Here is a 21,937-nt window from a genome sequence, read left to right as displayed (position 1 = left end):
AGCACCCTGGTCTGAAAGCCATGCTGTTACCTGTCTTCTGTTTAAAGTTTTACTATGCTTTCTGGCCGCTTGAAAAAGAGGGTTGACCCCGCCGAAGCTCCCAACTTCCCCGGGGGCATAATATATTTTCTTTAACAGGGCCATCTGTGTAGACATGACTGTTACCGGTACGGTCTTTTACTACCACAAGTATGAAAGGGAACACATTCATATTGACACATTTAAATAAGTTTTATTAATAGCCTGGTTTAACACGGCCATTTTTACAGCCACCTGTAAAAAATGGATGCCATGACCCCCTACCATAAGAGAGTCTCAGATGGTTCATTCTTCCATTTTGTCCTCTTCGGTTTGAGATCTGTGTCTCAGACATGAGCAAAAGCAGCTGATGCACGATATGTTTACTCCCACAGGGCTTCCAATGTGTAAGTTCTTAAAGGCCTCTAAAAAGGCATCGTCGACCTGTTGAGAGATTTTCAGAAAAGAAACCGTGTAAGCACCCCCACTGCTTGTTTTTTTTTTTTTTTTAATTTACGGAACCCCCAGTTCCTAACCCATTACCCACCCCCCTCCTTGACCGCCGCTTCTTAATCATTCATTTTACCTGAGCGCCATCTTTTCTGTTCACCTTGTCCGCCGTTGCCTCCCCCAAGCCGCGATCACCTTCCACCTCTGAGGAGGTGGACAAAGAGAGGCCGTCACGCTCATCGGGGTGTCTCACAAGGGTTTCAGGGTCGGGTTCCAGCGTATCCAGCAACGGCTGGGCCAAAGGGCTCCCCGCGGTCGCTCCCTCCTCCTCCTCGAAACTGTCGCTGATGCAACGCCTGCTCCACACAAGGTCAAAGGTGGTTGGGGCTAAAACAATGTCCGACGTTCTCATGGGGGTGGTGAAGGAGTCCATGTTTCCTCTCAGCAGCCTTTCCGCGCTTTCGAAAACACGTGTCCTTGGTAAGAGATGGCTGCCTCCTCTGTCTGGCGCTGGGCTTTATGGGGGTAATGGTGCTGCACTCTGATTGGTGGAGGGCCTTGGGAGGCGTTCTTAGTGGGGTCACACGACTCCCTTCCGGAGGGGTCACCCCAACCCAGAAGTCACCCTGCTTGGTCAACATCTCCTTTCGGGGAGGTCCTGTCGGCACAAAACCCCTCCTGATTGGTAGAGGGTGGTGGGGGGAGTTTTTAGAGGGGTCACACGACCCACTTCCGGGCGGGTCACCTCCGCCCCGGAAGTCACCCTAATTGGTCAAAATCTCCTCTCGGGGCGGTCCTATCGGGATGAAACCCCTCCTGATTGGTAGAGGGCGGTGGGGGGAGTTCTTAGAGGGGTCACATGACATACCTTGCTTCCGGTCAGGTGGCACCTTAACCCCGGAAGGAATACCCCCATGGGGTGGGACTTCCGGTGACAGGTGGGAGGGACCAAGAGGGTCAAGGGGCGGGGTTAGTGTTTGATTGACGGTAGGGCCCTTATACTACTTGTTTGCAAAACACAGACCATTGATGCACTGATTTAAAAAAACAGCCACTATTCACATACCTATCACTAACTGGCTGATGCCAAGCAAGCACAAGACCCCCAAAATGGTAACAGAAGGGGAAGGGGAAGTCACTGTTCCAGGACTGCACTGTACACTGGGCATGTGGCTCTTGGGGAAGAGACAGCGCTGTGTGTGGGGGGAGCTTATAATCATTTCTGTGCCCACATTTTCCACAGGCTGTGTTCATTCTGGAAGATATCTCGCTGCTGAGGGTGAGCAGGGAATCAAGGGAGGGTCTTCTCCAAGACTCCGGCGTCTGCCCTGGCCCTTATATGGCTCGCCTGTGTGCAGCAATGGTCCCCCCCACCCCTCCCGTGATGGCAGAGTAGTGCAGGAAAGTTACCCTTAATGGGGCAAGAAATACAGCAGCTCTGCCAAAGAACCTGCAGCAGCAGATTGCCCTGTGTCTCCATGAGAGTTTTATGGAGATCTCTGGCGCAGATTCCCGTGAAGTGAGGGAGTCAATCATCACCCTGTTCTGCCGTTCAGACTAGGCATGTGGCGGTACACACATGATACAGACACAAGCCTGCTTTCTGCAACCCTCCTGCCCCCAAGAACTCACTTCAGTGATTCCCAAAATCAAAGCCACTTACCAGGGGCCTCCTCTCCTGTTTGCGCTTTGTCAAGCTCCGACAGCTGTGACTGGCTAGCCTCCTCTGGGGTAGAGAAGAACTCCTGGCTGCATGCATCTCTGACCTCTGATTCATCCTCTCCCTCTGCCTCCACATCCTCATCCCATATTTCCTCCTCCTGGCTCGGTCCACTCTCGACTGGCACGTAAGCCACTGAACTATCCACAGTGGCCTTCGCAGTGGAGGTGGGGTCACCACTGAGTATCACATCCAGCTCTTTGTATAACCGGGAGCTTGTGGGTGCAGCACCAGAATGGCAGTTTGCCTCCTGTGCCATGGAGTAGGAATTCTGCAGCTCCTTTACTTTGACCCTGCATTGCAGTGTGTCCCGGTCATGGCCCCTTTCCTTCATGCATTGTAAAATCTGTCCATATGTATCATAATTTCTATGGCTGATGAATAGCTGGGACTGGACAGCCTCCTCTCCCCAAATGCTGATGAGGTCCAGCAGCTCAACATTGCTCCAAGCGGGGGATCGCCTGGTGCGTGGAGCAGGCATGATCAGCTGGAAAGATGCACTGAGAACGCTGCATGAATCACTGAGCAAACAGGAAGGGGACTTTCAAAATTCCCAAGGAATTTAAGGGGTGGGGTTCACGGTTGGTCACCTGAGGGCAGGGCAGTAGAGTTCAAACCGGTGACCAGAAAGGTGAGAACAGGGATTGTGGGACACCTCCCGGAGGCCAATCACAGTGCTGTAACTGACCAGGGTGTCTATACTGACACTGCGGCGCTGTAGCCCCAGAACAGAAAGCTGTACACCTGTCATCGGGGTTTTTTTTTTTTTACAGCACTGCAACTGCTCAGTTTCTGCACAGTAAGTGGCTTGGCAGTGTGTACAACTTGGGAGTTACACTGAGAAAGCTGCTTTACTGTGCAGAAACTTGCCAGTGTAGACAAGGCCCTAGATGGCTTACAGACGAATGCAAGACTGGTCAGACCAATGGTTCATCTAGCCCAGCGTGCTGCCTGAGAGTGACCAGTGCCAGAGGCGTCAGAGGGAATGAACAGAACAGGCTTGTTGACCTGCAAGGTGAAGGTCTGTCACCCTTACATTTAATTTTATTATTGTGTATTCCTAGGCCTGGTCTACACTATGACTTTAATTCAGATTTAGCAGTGTTGAATCAAATTAACCCTGCACCCGTCCACACAATGAAGCCATTTAATTCGAAATAAAGGGCTCTTTAAATCGATTTCTGTACTCCACCCCGACGAGCGGAGTAGCGCCAAAATCGATTTTATCATTTTGAATTAGGGTTAGTGTGGCCGCAATTCGATGGTATTGGCCTCCGGGAGCTATCCCACAGTGCACCATTGTGACCACTCTGGACAGCAATCTGAACTCGGATGCACTGGCCAGATAGACAGGAAAAGCCTCGCGAACATTTGAATTTCATTTCCTGTTTGCCCAGCGTGGAGAGCACAGGTGACCACAGATAACTCATCAACACAGGTAACCATGCAGGCCGATAATCGAAAAAGAACACCAGCATGGACCGTATGGAGGTACTGGAGCTGATCACTATATGGGGAGAGCATTCAGTGCTAGCAGAACTTACTTCAAAAAGACAAAATGCAAAAACTTTTGAAAAAATCTACAAGGGCATGATGGAGAGGGGCCACAATAGGGACTCAGATCAGTGCTGCGTGAAAGTCAAGGAGCTCAGACAAGCCTATCAAAAAACAAAGGAGGCAAACGGTCGCTCCGGGTCAGAGCCGCAGACATGCCGATTCTACGCCAAGCTGCATGCAGTTCTAGGGGGGGCCGCCACCACTACCCCACCTCTGACCGTGGATTCTGAGGTGGGAATAATCTCATCAGCTACACCTGAGGATTCTGCGGACAGGGAAGAGGAGGAGGAGGAGGAGGAGGATGAGCTTGCAGAAAGCACCCAGCACTCCGTTCTCCCCAACAGCCAGGATCTTTTTCTCAGCCTGACTGAAGTACCCTCCCAACCCAGTATCCAAGACCACGACCCCATGGAAGGGACCTCAGGTGAGTTTACCTTTTAAAATATAAAACTTGTTTTAAAAGCAAGGGTTTTTAATGATTACTTTGCCCTGAGGACTTGGGAAGCATTCGCAGCCAGTACAACTACTGGAAAAGTCTGTTAACGTGTCTGGGGATGGAGCGGAAATCCTCCAGGGACATCTCCATGAAGCTCTCCTGGAGATACTCCAAAAGCCTTGCCACAAGGTTTCTGGGCAGTGCAGCCTTATTCCGTCCTCCATGGTAGGACACTTGACCGTGCCATGCTTGCAGCAAGTAATCTGGTATCATTGCCTGACAAAGCCTGGCAGCGTATGGTCCCGGTGTTTGCTGGCATTCAAGCAACATCTGTTCTTTATCTTGCTGTGTAATCCTCAGGAGAGTGATATTGCTCATGGTAACCTGGTTGAAAATACGGGAATTTAATTAAGGGGACAGAGGTGGCAGTTCCTACTGGGCTGTTTGCCTGTAGCTGAAAAGAAATCCTTCCCTGCAGTTAGCCAAGCGCAGGAGAGGGGGGGAATTGGCCCAGAGCTTTTCGTGTTTGGCTAGCAGGGATCTTCCCTGATACTAGCCACGCGGTGAGGGGAGGGGTAAAGCGATCATCCAGAGAATTCATGGCAGGGTGGGGGGTGTTAGTTTGGTTCCTGCAGGGATCTTCCCTGATACCAGCCATGCGGTGGGAGGAGGGATAAAGCGATCATCCAGAGAATTGGATGGGGGGGTTAGTTTGTTTTCTGCTGCTGAATGTTAACAGGAAAACCGCAGCACTGAACGGGCTTTGCTTGGTATGTGGGAAAGGAGGGCGCAGAAGCCAAAAGACAATGGCTTACCATGGCCGCATGCAAGCCGAATTCTGTTGCCCAGACCTGTGATCTCTAGCAGCAAAGCCACAGGCACTCAATATTAAGAGGCAAAATGTGACCTTGCACAGAAAACACATGTGCTATGTAATGTGAATAGTGTTGGTCACCGTGAAAGAGTATAAGCATTGTTCTGTAAAATGTATCTTTTTAAAAATTTCTCTCCCTCCAGCAGCTGCAAATTCTTCAAGCCTCCCTCCTCCGTCCCGAAGGCTATCACAGATAAGGTGTCAGAAAAAGAAGACGCGAGATGAGATGTTCGCAGAAATCATGGAATCCACCCGCAGTGACAGAGCTCATCTGAATGAGTGGAAGGACACGGTTTCAAAGTATAGGAAAGAAGACAGTGAACGTGAGGACAGGAGGGGCCAACGTGAGGAGAGGAGAGACACTCGAGATGAGAGGTGGCGGCAGGAAGATCAGAGGAGACAGGCTGCAATGCTGGGGCTGCTGCGTGATCAAACAGACATGCTCCGGTGTCTGGTGGAGCTTCAGGAATGGCAGCAGGATGACAGAGTGCCGCTACAGCCCCTGTATAACCCCTCTCCCCCCTCACCATGTTCCATAGCCTCCTCACCCAGACGTGTAAGAATGCAGGGGGGGGGAGGCTCCGTACACCTTCCCATTCCACCCCAGTGGACAGCCCAAGCAAAAGGCTGTCATGTTTTTAACCTTTTTTTAGTGGCCTTTTCCTTCCCGCCGATCCTCCTCCCAAACCCCACCTGGGTTCCCTCTCTCTTTTTATAATCTATTAATAAAGAATAAATGATTTTTAAATTATAGTGACTTTATTTGGTTTGAAAGCAAGCTGGGGGAAGGGGGAGGGTGGGTTCCTTACAGAGAATGAGTCAATAAAGGGGGCGGGTTTTCATGAAGGAGAAACAAACAGATATTTCACACTATAGCCTGGCCAGTCATGAAACTGGTTTTCAAAGCTTCTCTGATGCACGGCGCTTCCTGGTGTGCTCTTCTAATCGCCCTGGTGTCTGGCTGCGCGTGATCAGCAGCCAGGCGATTTGCCTCAGCCTCCCACCCCGCCATAAAGGTCTCCCCTTTACTCTCACAGAGATTGTGGAGCACACAGCAAGCAGAAATAACAATGGGGAGACTGGTTTGGCTGAGGTCTGAGCGAGTCAGTAACGATCGCCAGCGACCTTTTAAACGGCCAAATGCACATTCTACCACCATTCTGCACTTGCTCAGCCTGTAGTTGAACAGCTCCTGACTCCTGTCCAGGCTGCCTGTGTATGGCTTCATGAGCCATGGCATTAAGGGGTAGGCTGGGTCCCCAAGAATAACTATTGGCATTTCAACATCCCCAACGGTTATTTTCTGGTCCGGAAAGTAAGTCCCTTGCTGCAGCCCTTTAAACAGAGTAGTGTTCCTGAAGACGCGAGCGTCATGAACCCTTCCCGGCCAGCCCACGTTGATGTTGGTGAAACGTCCCTTGTGATCCACAAGTGCTTGCAGCACCATTGAAAAGTACCCCTTGTGATTTATGTACTGGGTACCCTGGTGCTCCGGTGCCAAGATAGGGATATGGGTTCCATCTATCGCCCCACCACAGTTAGGGAATCCCATTGCAGCAAAGCCATCCACTATGACCTGCACATTTCCCAGAGTCACTATCTTTCGTAGCAGCACCTGAGTGATTGCTTTGACTACTTGCATCACAGCAGCCCCCACAGTAGATTTGCCCACTCCAAATTGATTCCCAACTGACCGGTAGCTGTCTGGCGTTGCAAGCTTCCACAGGGCTATCGCCACTCGCTTCTTAACTGTGAGGGCTGCTCTCATCTTGGTATTCTGGCGCTTCAGGGCAGGGGACAGCAAGTCACAAAGTTCCATGAAAGTGCCGTTATGCATGCGAAAGTTCTGCAGCCACTGGGAATCATCCCACACCTGCAACACTATGCGGTCCCACCAGTCTGTGCTTGTTTCCCTTGCCCAGAATTGGCGTTCCATGGATAGAACCTGCCCCATTAACAACATGATCTCCAAAGCACTGGGGCCCGCGGTTTGACAGAATTCTGTTTCCGTGTCCATGTCCTCATAACGCTTGTCGCTGCGCTGCCGCCGCCGCTGCCTCCTCGCCTCGTTTTCTGGTCCTGGCTCAGCATAAACTGCACGAGAACGCGCGAGGTGTTTACAATGTTCATAACTGCTGTCTTGAGCTGAGCGGGCTCCATGCTTGCCTTGGTATGGAGTCTGCAGTGTTCACCCAGGAAAAAAGGCGCGAAATGGTTGTCTGCCATCCATTGCTTTCATGCAGGGAGGGAGGGAGAGGTGAGGCTGTACCCAGAACCACCTGCAACAATGTTTTTTGTCCCATCAGGCACTGGGATCTCAACCCAGAATTCCAATGGGCGGGGGAGACTGCGGGAACTATGGGATAGCTATGGGATAGCTACCCACAGTGCAACGCTCCAGAAATCGATGCTAGCCCTGGAACATGGACGCACACCGCCGAATTAATGTGCTTAGTGTGGCCGCATACATTCGACTTTATACAATCTGTTTCCCAAATTCGAATTATATAAATTTGGATTAATCCCGTAGTGTAGACATACCCCTACTTATCCTATCTTACCACACCTCCCCCAAGGTCTCTGGACAAATCAGGTGTGAACTACTCCTTTGATACAGACGTGTCCCAATCCAGGTGAATTGAGCTAGATTTTGGGCCAATGTCAGTTTGGAAAAGGCCTGCTTAATCCAGCAGGTTTCTTAAAGTATCTGTTGCTGTGAACCGCATGCAATCTAGATGTGTACCTCAAAGATATCAAACATGAAAGAAACACAAAGCAAGTTTTGGGGAGGTTTCCAGAGCCAGGCCTGAGAGTTAAACAGCTGTGCTAAAAAGAAAAAGGAGCCTCAGCACCTATCAGAATAACTGGTTGCAAAATTTAAATTAAATTAAAAAAACAAACCAAACCAAAAAACAACCCAGAAAAGCTATCATCACACATCCATCACTATTTTAGATTTTGACATCTCCTGCCTTATGTGACATCTTTGCTTTGCAAAAAAGGGACCTGGAGAACTCTGTGGCTGTTACCCTCTAACAGGGTAAAAGGCTATACATCTTGTCTCAAGTAATTTTCCTCTTAAGGAAAGATTTATTTTAAAATTTATCAAAATAAATTCAATTTTAAATAGAAACAATTACAGTCTCTACTGGGTCTCTATTCTCGTACATGCTATTTCTCTCACATATTCCCTCACTCTTATTCCTTCGGAGTGAGGGTGGCTAATCCTGAAATTAAAATATTTCCTATGTAGTAGGAGGGGGCATGGAGAGAACTAAAAGAAAACCTGAATTATATTGTAACACAGAAAGTTATCACATAATCAGCATTTTCCATGACACTAATTAACTTCATGTTTAATTTCATTGTCACTAGTAACAACTTATTCAATGATATATAAACCGATAGGGCAATTGTCAGGGTTCCCTCCCAACTCTGAACTCTAGGGTACAGATGTGAGGACCCGCATGAAAGACCCCCTAAGCTTATTTTTACCAGCTTAGGTTAAAAAACTCCCCAAGGCACACATTCTACCTTGTACATTAGATTAGGTAATGCTGCCACCACCAAGTGATTAGAGAAAACTCAGGGAAAGGACCACTTGGAGTTCCTGCTCCCCGCTAATATCCCTCCAGGCCCTACACCCCCTTTGCTGGGGAGGCTTGAGAATAAACAAGATAACCACAGACCAACCTTGGGTTTTTTTAGGACACTAAAAAAACCAATCAGGTTCTTAAAAAAACAGAACTTTATCAGAAAGAAAAAAGGTAAAAGAAGCACCTCTATAAAATTAGAATGCAAGATAATCTCACAGGGCAATCAGATTCAAAACACAGAGGATTTCCCTCTGGGCAAAACTTTTAAATTACAAAAAGAAAACCAGGAATACACCTCCCTCTTAGCACAGAGAAAATCACAACCCAAAATAAAAGTAAGCTAAGGCATTCCCTTGCTATTACTTACTAATTCTAATGGATTTGGATTGCTTGCTTTCTTGTTCTGTCTCCGGCAAACACCCAGAACAGACAGACGAAGAACAGACAAAACAAAGCCTTCCTCCTCCCTGCCCCCACAGATTTGAAAGTATCTTGTCCCCTTATTGGTCGTTTTGGTCAGGTGCCAGCTAGGTTACCTGAGCATCTTAACCCTTTACAGGTAAAAGGATTTTGTGCCTCTGGCCAGGAAGGATTTTATAGTACTGTATACAAGAAGGTTGTTACCCTTCCCTTTATATTTATGACAGCAGTTTTCTCCTAATTCCCATTTCCACCCAGTTAGCTTTATGTGAAGTCACATTCTACAATAACCTAGGAGCCTTCCTTTTCTGTGATTTCATTTCTCCCTGGGTCTTTTCCCAGAAGTCTGGGTGAAAGGGGTCTCACACTATGTGGGAAGGCTGCATCATGAGAAAAACCACCTGTGTTCTATTTTCACACTTCCTAATCCTTCAAAGTAGTAGCAGGAGGAGAAGTGATACAAATGCATTAGACTTAATAGCAAATCTAAGAGACCAAACCACAGACTCTGGACTTAGCATTCTTGTATCCTGCAGTCTGAACTTGGAATGTGATACATTCCCTCATTGGCTACCAACATTTGCCCAAAATGGAATTGCTTCTTGTCCAACAAGGCATTGGGACCCATAGGCATGGAATGGCTCTGAAGGAATCAGCTGTTTCGCTCTGTGCTTCATGAAACTTTGGATCCAAATGGTAAAAGACAGTTGTGCCCAGTTGAATCATAGCATCCTTTAGAAGCATGATCAATGCCACTTAACAAGGGAGCAGGGTTCTAAAAATAGTTTACCTTGGCCACAGGTCACCATAGCTTCCACCTCTGGGGTGAAAATCAACCACTAGTTCCTGCAATTTCTAGCTGAGTTCTTGTCAAATCTTTGACCTTACTTGAAGAAATTTTACACTTCTCTGGCATAGAATTCTTCCCAACCACACAACATATCAGTAGCGATAGTGAGGTATAACTCTCCCAATTATGCCCTTTTATTTCTTTAATCTGGTGGCACAGATTTAAATTAGGGACTAAATTCAGGTGCTGCTTAGAATCCCTGTAAGACACCAAATGTCAGGTATCTATTAAAAATAGGAATCTTTCTGCAGCTATACCACATTCAACACAGATTTCATTTCCTACACATTTGCAGCATCTCCCAGGAGTGAGCTGAACAGAAATGTCACTTCCATTTTTCCCATCCCTACCTAGATAGGGATTGCATTTCCCAAATAATAGGTAACATGCAGCTGATTAGGAAGGAAATATCTTCAGGAGCGACCTCCTGCAGGGCCTGGGCCACAACTGCTTTGGGAGCCCAATGCATGGGTATTTTGCTTACCAATTACAAGTCATTTACTAGGGAATACTCTTCCCAGCCCTTTAAAAAAATATTAACCTAAACCAACTGAAGAACAGGGGGATTGGGATGGTGATGGGGAATAAGGGAATCCCTCTGACTTACCCTATCTTCCCCTGCTGTTACAGAGGGTGAAATGACATTTTTCCGTATCCCTGCCCTGTTCCTGCTCTTTCTTATAGTTCAATATATTTTAAGTGAGGAAAATAGTAGTAAAAATATCTGCTCTCCAGCACAAACTGAAGCAACATCAGAGCAACTGGGAATGAAAAAATTTGTTCCCCAAGGGGCCAATTGATGACTAACAATTGCTTTGAAATGGGGGAAACAGTATAACTGTGATGCTCAAGGTTTGTTTAGACAAGGAAAAGTGATGGAGTTTAGGTCAGGTCAAAGGGAAAGTTAATGTCAACCACTGCACCTGGGCTGCATCTGCACTACAACTATAATGGTCTTTTTACACCAAGATCACCAACTTAAGCAGTCAATGCCATGTACAGTCCCAGTGGCTGTAAGGCACAAGTAGTTTTTGCCTCAGTGTAGCTTGTTGGGAATCAAACCTCTCTCTCCCACCTGGAGCAGATGAACATTCCTGGCTGGAGGGACACACGCTCCTATGATTCAAGAGGAAAGGAGTTGATAGAAAAGATCACAGGACTGACCCCAAAGAAGGTGAGCTGCAAAAGGCAGAAGCAGGCAACTCATCTGGTGGAGCTGAGAGACCATGGTGAAGATGGTGCAAAAATCTTTGGCCAGCCCTAGTAAAGGCATTTATTACAGTTCTCTCTCATGTGGATTTTCTGATGTGTAATAAGGCTTGAGCTCTGATTGAAACTTTTCCCACACTCAGAGCACATGTAGGGTGTCTCTCCTGTGTGGATTCTCATATGTCGGATAAGGCGTGAGCTCCGACTGAAGGTTTTCCCGCACTCAGAGCATATGTAGGGCTTCTCTCCTCTGTGGATTCTCTTATGTTGGATAAGGTGTGAGCTCCAAATGAAAGTTTTCCCACACTCAGAGCATGTGTAGGGCGTCTCTCCTGTGTGGGTTCTCTGATGTCTGATCAGGTTTGAACGCTGACTAAAGCTTTTCCTGCACTCAGAGCACATGTAGGGTTTCTCTCCAGTGTGGGTTCTCCAATGTGTGACAAGGTCTGAGCTCCGATGGAAGCTTTTCCCACACTCCTGCCATTTGTAGCATATTTCTTGCAAGTGGATTCTGTCACGTGTAATAAGGTCTGAGTGGCTACTGAAGTTTTCCTCTGGCCTTTGATGAGTCTCACAGACTTTTGCTTTTTCTGGGAGTGCACAACTCCCTGAAACATTCCCTTTGGATCTTCCTGATAACATTCCATGTGGTTCTACTTGCTCAGCATCTTCCTGCTGGGGTTTCTCCTCCTCATTCTCACTCACCATCCCATCACCTGAATGGGAGACAGAGAGAATCCAGACATAGGTCACTCCCTGAGCCAGAAAAAAAAGAAATCTCAGAGAGAGGAATGGAAAAAGGGATGAACAAACCAAAATATGTGCGGGAGAGATCAAACCTATCATAAGCTGCTTTTCCGCAAATCCTTCCCCAGAGGAGAGAGGAAGGGATCAGTTTTGGTCCACATCTCACCAGAACACTCAGGGGAAAGCGAGATCGGGGAGGAAGCTGGTACCAGTTGTCAGTCAGAATAGGAGGGAAGCCATGAGTGACATCTGCCATAATGATTCCACATCTGCAGGGAACAATCCTAACTTGGAGATCACACAGTGTCTTTGTAGGGCATCCTAAATGTTTTCTGCATTCCCAAACAGTTGTTGAGTTGGTTTAATCACTTCCTCACCTGTGCAGGCAGCTCTTTGGAGCACTTCTCTCTCAGAGACCTGGAGGTCTGGGACCCCTGGCTTTTCCCCTCGTTCCAGCTGCGAGATCACATCAGGTTTGGAAATTGGATACCCTACTCCAGGCAAAGAAAACAAGGAAGAGCAGTGGAATTTGTGAGATACTTGTCACAAAGAATATTCCATGGTTTTAATCCCAGCCCCTTTTTAAGCAGTAACATCCCAAAGCCATCTTCCTTGGCTCAAAATGGCAGGAGAGTTATTATTATTATAAAACATATTCATTACCTTAGTGCCTAAGGACCAACTAGCACTGGGTCCCCATTGTGCTAAGCAAAGTACAAACAGAGAATAGTAGATGGCCCATGCCCTGAAGAATTTACAATCTAAATAGACAAGACAGAGACAGAATGGGGGAAGGGGTGGAACCCACTCTTAGAATATAGATATTCAGACCTGCCTGTAAAGCCTATACTTTAAGAACTTAGGTGTATTTTTATCACTTAGCTACTTACAGGGGTATAAAAACAAAGAATCAAAATCACAGTCTGCCTGTGTTTGGACCTTCTCTCACTAGGATAGTCTGACGCCTTGTTCTTAGGCTAAGGCCTTTGGCTAAGCAGCAGGGGCAGCCATAAGCTGGGAAGCGTAGGGTCACATCCTCACATCCCAAACCAGTCACACTGAAATAAGGTGCTATTGGGCTGTTAGGAAGACGATCCTGTCTGGATAGCGCCCATCACCACCAGATAAAGAAACAAATCTTAAGACGGTTAAAGAAAACTTAGTTTGATAGCATCCTATCTGGCAAGAAATCACTTATCAATGGTTGTGGTTGTGAAACCCTCATTTCTGTATTGTTTTATCTTCATGGCCACCACTTTTACATTGTTAATCAGTCTGGTTCTCTAATTGCGTCTGTCTGTTGTATAATTCATTTTGCTAAGTGTAAGTTAATTAGGGTAGCGGGATATAATTGGTTAGAGAATTATGTTACAATATGTTCAAATTGGTTAAATTTCAGCACAATGATTGGTTAAGGTATAGCTGAGAATATTACTATAGAAATGGAGTCAAACAGGAGAGAGAAGAGATATTGGAATAATAGATTCTATGAATCATAGAATATCAGGGTTGGAAGGAACCTCAGGGGGTCATCTAGTCCAATCCCCTGCTCAAAGCAGGACCAAACCCCAACTAAATTATCCCAGCCATGGCTTGGTCAAACCTGATCGTAAAAACCTCTAAGGAAGGAGCTTCCACTATCTCTCTAGGTAACCCATTCCAGTGCTTCACCACCCTCCTAGTGAAAAAAATGTTTCCTAATATCCAACCTAAACCTCCCCCACTGCAACTTGAGTCCATTACTCCTTCATCTGTCATCTGCTACCACTAACAATAGTCTAGATCAGGGGTCGGCAACTTTTCAGAAGTGGTGTGCCGAGTCTTCATTTATTCACTCTGATTTAAGATTTCACATGCCAGAAAAACATTTTAACATTTTTAGAAGGTCCTGTGGGGGAATAGGCCTGGCTGGCCTCCCTTGCACCGATCAGAACATCAGCGAAGACTCGTCATATAGGCCCACCCTGCAGGTCACAAGCCTGAACTGGGCTAAGTGACACAGCCTCCTGCCAAACTCGGTCAAGGGTCATGACCAGAGGAGGGTGAGGCCAAGGAGGGAAAGAATAAAAAGCCCCAGCAGCAGCACTAATGAAATATGTTCATGGCTGTTGAAATATGATAACCGCTTGTGATGAAATATAATAACTGCTTGTGTGAAGAAATTAGTTCTAGCTAAATGTTAACTTCTCCTGTAATTCCAGCTAAATGCAAAACTAGCCAATTAGATACCTTCTTTAGGCGTCCTGTCAACCCCTCCCCGGTACACTGACCATAACGCCCCAGAAGGTACCATGCACTCTTCCGAGAATGTACCCTAGCTGGTGCCAAGTTTTGACCGCATCAGGCTTCTCGAGAAGCCCCCCACCCAATATGCACCCAATTCTCAGAAAAATAATGAGGAAGGTACCGAAAAAAGGGAACAAACCCCAACTCTTTTATTTTCCTATTGACGTATAATTTGTACTATGTTTGCGGTTTGTAAGAATAAAAGCAGCCTGCAAGCTGTGATTGTGGGTGTAGTTTCTGACTGCAACCCCCAACACATTGGTAGGTATTGCAGTAAACTGGCCTCAGGCTTGAGTCTGTGAACTAAAATCAATGCGTGGATGACTTTTTCCATGACAGTCTCTTTCTATAAGTCTATAATATATAACTAAACTAGTGTTGTATGTAAAGCAAATACGGTTTTTAAAATGCTTAAGAAGCTTCATTTAAAATTAAATTAAAATGCAGAACCCCCCAGAGCAGTGGCCAGGACCCAGGCAGCATGAGTGCCACCAAAAATCAGCTCGCATGCCACCTTCAGCACGTGTGCCATAGGTTGCCTACCCCTGGTCTAAATCCATCTCTTTGGAACCCCCTTTCAGGTAGTTAAAAGCAGCTATCAAATCCCCCCTCACTCTTCTCTTCTGCACACTAAATAATCCCAGTTCCCTCAGCCTCTCCTCGTAAGTCATGTGTTCCAGTTCCCTAGTCATTTTTCTTACCCTCTGCTGGACGCTTTCCAATTTTTCCACATCTTTCTTGTAGTGTGGGGCCCAAAACTGGACACAATACTCCAGATGAGGCCTCACCAATGTTGAATGTTTGTTAAGGGGGGGGAACGGGAAAAGGGAACAGGGACACAGACAAGGCTCTGCGGCATCAGAGCTGGGAAGGGGGACACGAGGTAAATGCTTTGTGGCGTCAGAGGTGGGAAAGGAACACAGGGGAACAGATTGTATCGACGTATAGAGATAAGCCAGACTGCTGTGAAGGGCTTCGGAATACGAAATCTTATAGGAGTAAAAATTGTACAAGCTACACTACCACCCTGTGGGTCCGTCTTCACTACCCGCCGATACGGGTATCTATCAATCTAGCTGGGATCGATTTATCGCATCTCATCTAGATGCAATAAATCGATCCCTGAATGCGCTCCCCGTCGACTCAGGAACTCCACCAGAGCGAGCGGCGGAAGCGGAGTCAACGGGGGAGCCGCGGCAGTCGATCCCACACCATGAGGACAAGAGGTAAGTTGATCTAAGATACATTGACTTCAGCTATGCTATTGTCGTAGCTGAAGTTTTGTATCTTAGATCGATCTCCCCCCCAGGGTAGACCAGCCCTGTGACATCATCAACAACGTGCCCATTTGTGCCTTGGTAGCAGCCCTGCTATGGGAGGAGGAATGTAGCAAGGACTCAGGATCGGTGGCCAGGGTTGCTGTACATAGAGATGGGGAGGTTATATGGGAAGGGACGTAATGAGTGGGAGAGGGAGGTCAAGAGTTAAAATAACAATATTTGGGAGGGAAATGTATAATTAAGTGAAACTGAACAGAAATAAAACTGGAGTGTAGGCTTTAAAGCAACAAGGCTTGGGTAGGGATTTGGGGTTAAAGGTCTGGGATCCATCACAGCTCTAGATCCCCAAACCTCTTCTCCCTTCCATTAACCCACTCAGCCCACTTTCTGGGTGTCCTTCCTCCACACTCCCCACCCCTTCTTCCCATTACTCTTAGCCAGCACCACCTCCTGGTACCTTGGGGTTTCTTGTGTTCCTTCCTCGTCTCTCACAACCTCCTTACTCCCTGCTGCTTCTTAGCTCTAATCGTGCACACATTTCCCCCATGTCCTGGCACCCCAGAATTATCTCCTCCCCTCCCACGGCTCTGTTCTCCCTTCACCCATAGGGTCCTGAATGACAACATTTTATGCTCTCCTATCAAAAGAAGAGCTCATCTGACTGTCACACAAGCTGTGCATGAGTCATACACCTATTTACTCAATTTAGAATTCTACGGGCAGCATATTTTCCTCTTAAAATGAGGAAAAGGCATGAAAGCTACAGTTATTAATGTAGTTATTAATGTAGACAATAAGGATACATTCAATGCAATTTTAAAATAACTGACAGCACCAAAAAGGCACTTGTCCAAAAATTATACTAGTGGGTGGGAGATAAGGCTAAAAAAGGGGGGCAAGGAAACTTGTCAAAACTTGTATGATGAATAAAGGTATAAAGTTATTACTACTCAGGTTCTTTAGAGACAGCTTCTAATAATCGAGGGGACAGGACTCCTTACCCAGCAAGACCATCATCTCATAGTTCTCCTGCATGACATCCCTGTAGAGGGCTCTCTGAGTGGGGTCCAGCAGAGCCCCCTCTTCCCTGGTGAAATACACAGCCACCTCCTCAAAGGTCACCGGCTCCTGAAAGAGCAAGAGTCCAACACTCAGTACCTGCTGCCCCACTCACAACTCCATTATTCATGGAACAGCAGCACCAGGTAAACGGAAGCTCCGGGAGGCACACGTTAACAGAGTCCCACCCCATCTTGCTTAGAGCAGCCAGGAGACATCAGAGGGTAGAAAGAGAGAACCTTTGTGTCTTCCAGATGGAGGCAGGGTCATCACATACCTACTAGCCAGAGCTTGATATAGAGATGGGTCTGTCTCTGGACCCTGCTGGTGGTTCCCTGGTTGGAATCCCAACACTCTCCAAATAAAATATATGGAAGAAAGGGGAAGTCAATAGTAAAGAAGTTAGAAGGTCAGCATTGTAGAAAATTGGTAAGGAAGCTATCAGAAATCAACCACCAATCAATGAAAATAAGAAGGAAGTTTTTAAAAGTATATTAAGTACAACATTAATCCCTAACAATGGTAGTGGTAAATTACTAGATGGAAATGGCAGAATTATCGAAAATAATGCAGAAGAGGTAAAAGTGTTCAATAAATATTTCTCTTCTGGATTTGGAGAAAAACAGATGATGTAACTCATATCATAAGATGTTGATGCTGACAGTCTTTCCATTCCAACAATAGCTCACGAGGACAGCAGCTATTAAAGTTAGACATGTTTAAATCAGTGGGTCCAGATAACTAGAGTTTTGAAAGACCAGGTGGAGGAGCGTGGTGGACTGTTAACGTTGATTTAATTATGACTTGGAACACTGGGGAAATTCCACAAGACTGGAATAAAGCTAATGCTGTGCCAATATTTAAAAAGTATAAAAGAGATGAAGCAGCTAATTACAAGAGTGTTAGTCTGAAATTGATACTGGGCAAGAGAATGGAGCAGCCGATACACTATTTCATTAATAAAGAATTAAAGGAGGGTAATATAATTAGTGCCCACTAACAAAGGTTTAGAGAAAATAGATCCTATCAAACTAACTGGATATCCTTATTGGATGAGATCAAAAGTTTGGTTGCAGATAATAGTACTGATATAATATACCTAGACTTTTGTAAGGCATATGAGTTGGTTCAGCACAATATTTTGACTAGAAAGATACAAAATACACACAGCATACATTAAATAGCTTAAAAACTGTGATTGTAAATGGGGAAGCATGGTTGAGTGGATTTCTTTCTAGCGGGTTCCCGCAAGGATTGGTTCTTGGCCCTGTGCTATTTAACATTCTTATCAATGACCTAGAAGAGAATATAAAATAATCACTGATAAAGTTTACAGTTGCCAGAAAGATTGGGGGTGGTAGTAACTAATGAAGTGTCAGTAGATTCAGGCTCCAGCACTGGGAGTCTGGGAAGCTTTCCCAGCCCTGGCTGGAGGGCAATTTCCTGTTCCACAAAGAGGGGAAATTCCATTCCCAACTCCTGTGCCTTGAAATTAGGCCCTATCTGACACTACAACCCATATTCAGCATAGTGGTATGAGTAGGACATAATTATGATGCATTTTGTGCAAGATGTGTCATGTGCGATGTCATTGGAAAAGTTATTTATTGAATATGATTATCCTATTTGTGTGCATCGATCATGTTTTTATCTGAAGTTATGGATATTGACTCTGTATCTATATTTCAAATGTGCTTACTCTGGGTAACACCCACAACTAGCCTTTCAGGTACAACAATGAAGAAGCCAGACAATGCTGATGGCTCATCAACAAAGACAAAGGACCATGGAAGAGCTTAGCCCTCCTGTGAAGGTTTCAGGCAGCCTATGAGTCATGGCTACTATGACTCAGCAGAGCATGCTAGGGCATGTGACCAGACCACATGACACTGAACTCCATTTTGCTACCTGTATTTTTCCACAAATTGAACTGGGAACTGAGTTTGCAACAATTGGTTCCCATCATATGGAAAAGCTACATAAGGTCGGGTGTGACGTCATCTCTTGGCATCATTTCCCAGACAAGAGAACTCCTGGAAGCACCTGAGGAAGAAAGACTGAATTGGGGGATATGCTGGTCCCAGGGTAAAGGGATTTCCAGTTTGTGTATGGAAACTTGGTGGACTGCTTCAATCATCAGTCAGGGTGAGAAATTGCTAATTCAAATTCTATCCATCTAGTACAGGGGCGGGCAAACTTTTTGGCCTGAGTGCCGCATCAGGTTTTGGAAATTGTATGGAGGGCTGATTAGGGGAGGGGGGCATGGCCCAGCCCCCACCTGCTATCTGCCTCTCCTGCGTCTCGTCCCCGATGGCCCGTCCCCGGGACTCCTGGCCCATCCAACACCCCCTGTTCCCTGATGGTCCCCCTGGACCCCTGCCCCATCCACCCCCCTGCTCCCTGTCCCCTGACTGCCCCCAGAACCCCCACCCCGACTCCCCCCGCTGCCCCATCCAACCCCTCCCACCTTCCTGACTGCCCCCTGGACCTCTACCCCCATTCAACACCCCCTGTTCCCCACCTTCTGACCGCCCTGACCCCATCCACACCCCCAGCCCCTGATCAACACCCCAAACTCCTCTGCCTCTATCCAACCCCCCCCCCGCTCCCTGCCCCTTTACCATGTTGTCTGGAGCACCGGTGGGTGGCGGTGATACAGCCACACACCATGCAGCATAGAGCACAAGGTCAGGCTGGGCTCTGCAGCAGCACTGCCCCAGGAGCCCACAGCTCCACCACCCAGAGAATTGCACTGGCAGTGGGGAGAGCTGAGGCTGCGGGGGAGGGGGAACAGGAGGGAAGGGGCCAGGTGCTAACCTCCCGGGCCAGAAGCGTCCCATGGGCCAAATGTGGCCCGCGGACCGTAGTTTGCCCATGTCTGATCTAGTATGTTAGGCTTAGTTTGAGTTTTTGGTTATTTGCTAAGTAATCTGCTTTGATCTATTTGCTATCGCTTATCGCTGGGAAATTGGCTGTTGTCTTCTATCTGTCCTTGAGTGGCTTAGGTAAAGCACTCAGGTAGCTTAGTTGAGTGTATGGCACCACCTGCTGTCGTGTTGGGTGATAACAAGGCCTGGAGAGGCTAGCTGAAACTCCAGCAAAACAGTGTGAAAAGGGCCAGCCCTGCTTGAGGGTTAGAGAGCACAGCGCTTCCCAGAAGCCCCCCAGACTGCACCCCAGGGGTGACAACCATTACACCCTAGATTACACAAGTCTCAGCAGATTTGTCACATGCTGTCCCCTCCCTTTCTCCACCCGAGATATTTCCTGCCTCCCACCACCTCTAGCAGCTCCCACCCTCCTATGCCTTTACTGCTCCTCTCCCTCCAAGCAGAACCCACCACCAGCTCCCTGAGAATCACTTACCTGAGCCAGCTCCATTGTAACCATTTCCTTCCCCTTGGGAGGATAGGATGATCTGGAGTGAAACGTGGATGTTATTCTGTAGCCTGCCAGTGTGAGAAGGGCAATGTGAGAGCATTCAGATGGGGCTTTTGTCCATTCCACAAGCTGATTCCCCCCAGATTTTTCCCTGCTAATGGACATTCTAGGTTCTGCCACACTGTGAAGCACAGAGTGACCTTATTCCAGTACAGGCCTAGCCCCCTCCCACCAGGGTGTAACCCTCTGAGAAATGGTGAAACCCTCCCAGTAACAGTCTCTCTCTGTTACACTTATCAAGTTTGCAGAGGATATCAAGCTGGGAGGAACTGTAAGTGCTTTGGAGGATAGGATTAACATTCTAAATGATCTGGACAAACTGGAGAAATGGTCTGAAGTATATAGGATGAAATTCAATAAGGACAAATCCAAAGTACTTCATTTAGGAAGGAACAATCAGTTGCACACATACAAAATGGGAAATGACTGCCGAGAAAGGAGTACTGCGGAAAGGGATCTTGGGGTCATAGTGGATCACAAGCTAAATGAGAGTCAACAGAGTTACACTGTTGCAGAAAAAGCAAGCATCATTTTGGGATGCATTAGCAGGAGTATTGTAAGCAAGACACGAGAAGTAATTATTCAACTCTACTCCGTGCTGATTAGGCCTCAACTGAAGCAGTGTGTCCAGTTATGGGCCCCACATTTCAGGAAAGAGGTGGACAAATTGTAGAAAGTCCAGAGAAGAGCAAGAAAAATGATTAAAGGTCTAGAAAACACGACCTATGAGGGAAGATTGAAAATTTGTTTGTTTAGTCTGGAGAAGAGAAGACTGAGCGGGGACATGAAAACTGTGATCAAGTACATAAAAGGCTGTTAGAAGGAGGAGGGAGAAAAATTGTTCTTCTTAACCTCTGAGGATAGGAGAAGAAGTAATGGGCTTAAATTGCAGCAAGGGCAGTTTATGTCGGACATTAAGAAAAACTTCCTAACTGTCAGAGTGGTTAACCACTGAAATAAATTGCCTAGGGAGGTTGTGGAATCTCCATCATTGGGTATTTTTAAGAGCAGGCTGGACGAACACCTCTCAAGGGATGGTCTAGAGAACTGGTCCCCAATGCACCCACCAGGGCATCTATGTGCACCCACGTACTGGCCAGTGGACAAGCATCCACTGAAATGCCGCCGAGAAGCAGCGTCATCAAGAGGTGGCTCGTTGTCCGGCGCCCACCAGACGAAAAAGGTTCGGGACCACTGGTCTAGAGAATATTTAGTCCTGCCTTGAGTGCAGGGGACTGGACTAGATGACCTCTCAAGGTCCCTTCCAGTTCTATGATTCTATAAACCAAAGGCCACAGAAGAGGAGAATCAAAGGAGTCACTTTGGGGGATTCTCCCTGTCATTGTCCCCAAGGCAACTGTCTCAGGTTTACTAAGTTGTTTGATGCTCCAGCCTTTATACAGTCTTTCCTGGGAGTGTCCCCTTTCATGAGCTGGACCTAGTGTTAGCTTTTGGCAAGCATGACCCTGAGGGCTCTGAGACTGGGTCTCCTTGCCTCAGCACACCTTGTTTCTTTCTGTGGCTCCCCAGTGAGTCCAAATGAGTAGATACTCCTCATAGAGACTGTGAACATAAGCACGGCCCACTGCATCAGACCAATGGTCCATCTAGCTCAGTGGCCAATGCCAGGTGCTTCAGAGGGAATGAACAGAACAGGGAATCATCGAGTGATCCATCCCCTGTCACCCATTCCCAGCTTCTGGCAAACAGAGGCTAGACACACCATCCCTGCCCATCCTGCCTGTGACACTGGCAGATGAGGTGTTAGCTCTTGAAAAAGCCCCCATGTCTTAATTGAACATGGACAAATGCATAGCTGGAATCAGTCTGACCCATGTGTGTTAGTATTGTTAAAACAGGTATTAGAATTATAAGAATGTGTTTAAACTTTATTGAATGCTTTATTGAGTTGCTGCCTGGGTTAATATCTAACCAGTTGCATTGTGAGCCTCTGTGGCTATGTAAATCGCCAGACAGGGGAAGTGCTGATTGGC

General features: G+C 46.9%; 1 protein-coding gene across 1 annotated transcript; it reads right to left on the bottom strand.

Moving 5' to 3' along the window:
• Positions 1-11,947: 11,947 nt before the first annotated feature.
• LOC101947084 (zinc finger protein 707-like) lies at positions 11,948-20,450 on the bottom strand. The gene is made up of 4 exons (XM_065570163.1): positions 19,869-20,450; positions 16,445-16,571; positions 12,255-12,368; positions 11,948-12,146 (listed from the first exon to the last, which is right to left on the bottom strand). The coding sequence occupies exons 1-4, from the start codon at positions 20,046-20,048 to the stop codon at positions 12,097-12,099; spliced, it is 471 nt and encodes a 156-aa protein (XP_065426235.1). The 5' UTR covers positions 20,049-20,450; the 3' UTR covers positions 11,948-12,096.
• Between the last annotated feature and the right edge of the window lie 1,487 nt (positions 20,451-21,937).

Source organism: Chrysemys picta, chromosome 16 (genome assembly GCF_011386835.1).
Source record: "Chrysemys picta bellii isolate R12L10 chromosome 16, ASM1138683v2, whole genome shotgun sequence".
In the NCBI taxonomy this organism is placed as follows: Eukaryota; Metazoa; Chordata; order Testudines; family Emydidae; genus Chrysemys; species Chrysemys picta.
The sequence above is the reverse complement of the archived record's forward strand: the minus strand, read 5'-3'. Positions and strand labels throughout refer to the sequence as shown.

Bases quoted from the DNA above. Each gene is read 5' to 3' on its own strand.
- LOC101947084 (XM_065570163.1), bottom strand. From the start codon at position 20,048: ATGTCCATTAGCAGGGAAAAATCTGGGGGGAATCAGCTTGTGGAATGG. The intron at 16,572-19,868 runs GTAAGTGATTCT...TTGCTCTTTCAG, and splicing joins TTACAATGGAGCTGGCTCAG to GAGCCGGTGACCTTTGAGGA. The intron at 12,369-16,444 runs GTAAGGAGTCCT...TGCCTGGAGTAG, and splicing joins TGAGATGATGGTCTTGCTGG to GGTATCCAATTTCCAAACCT.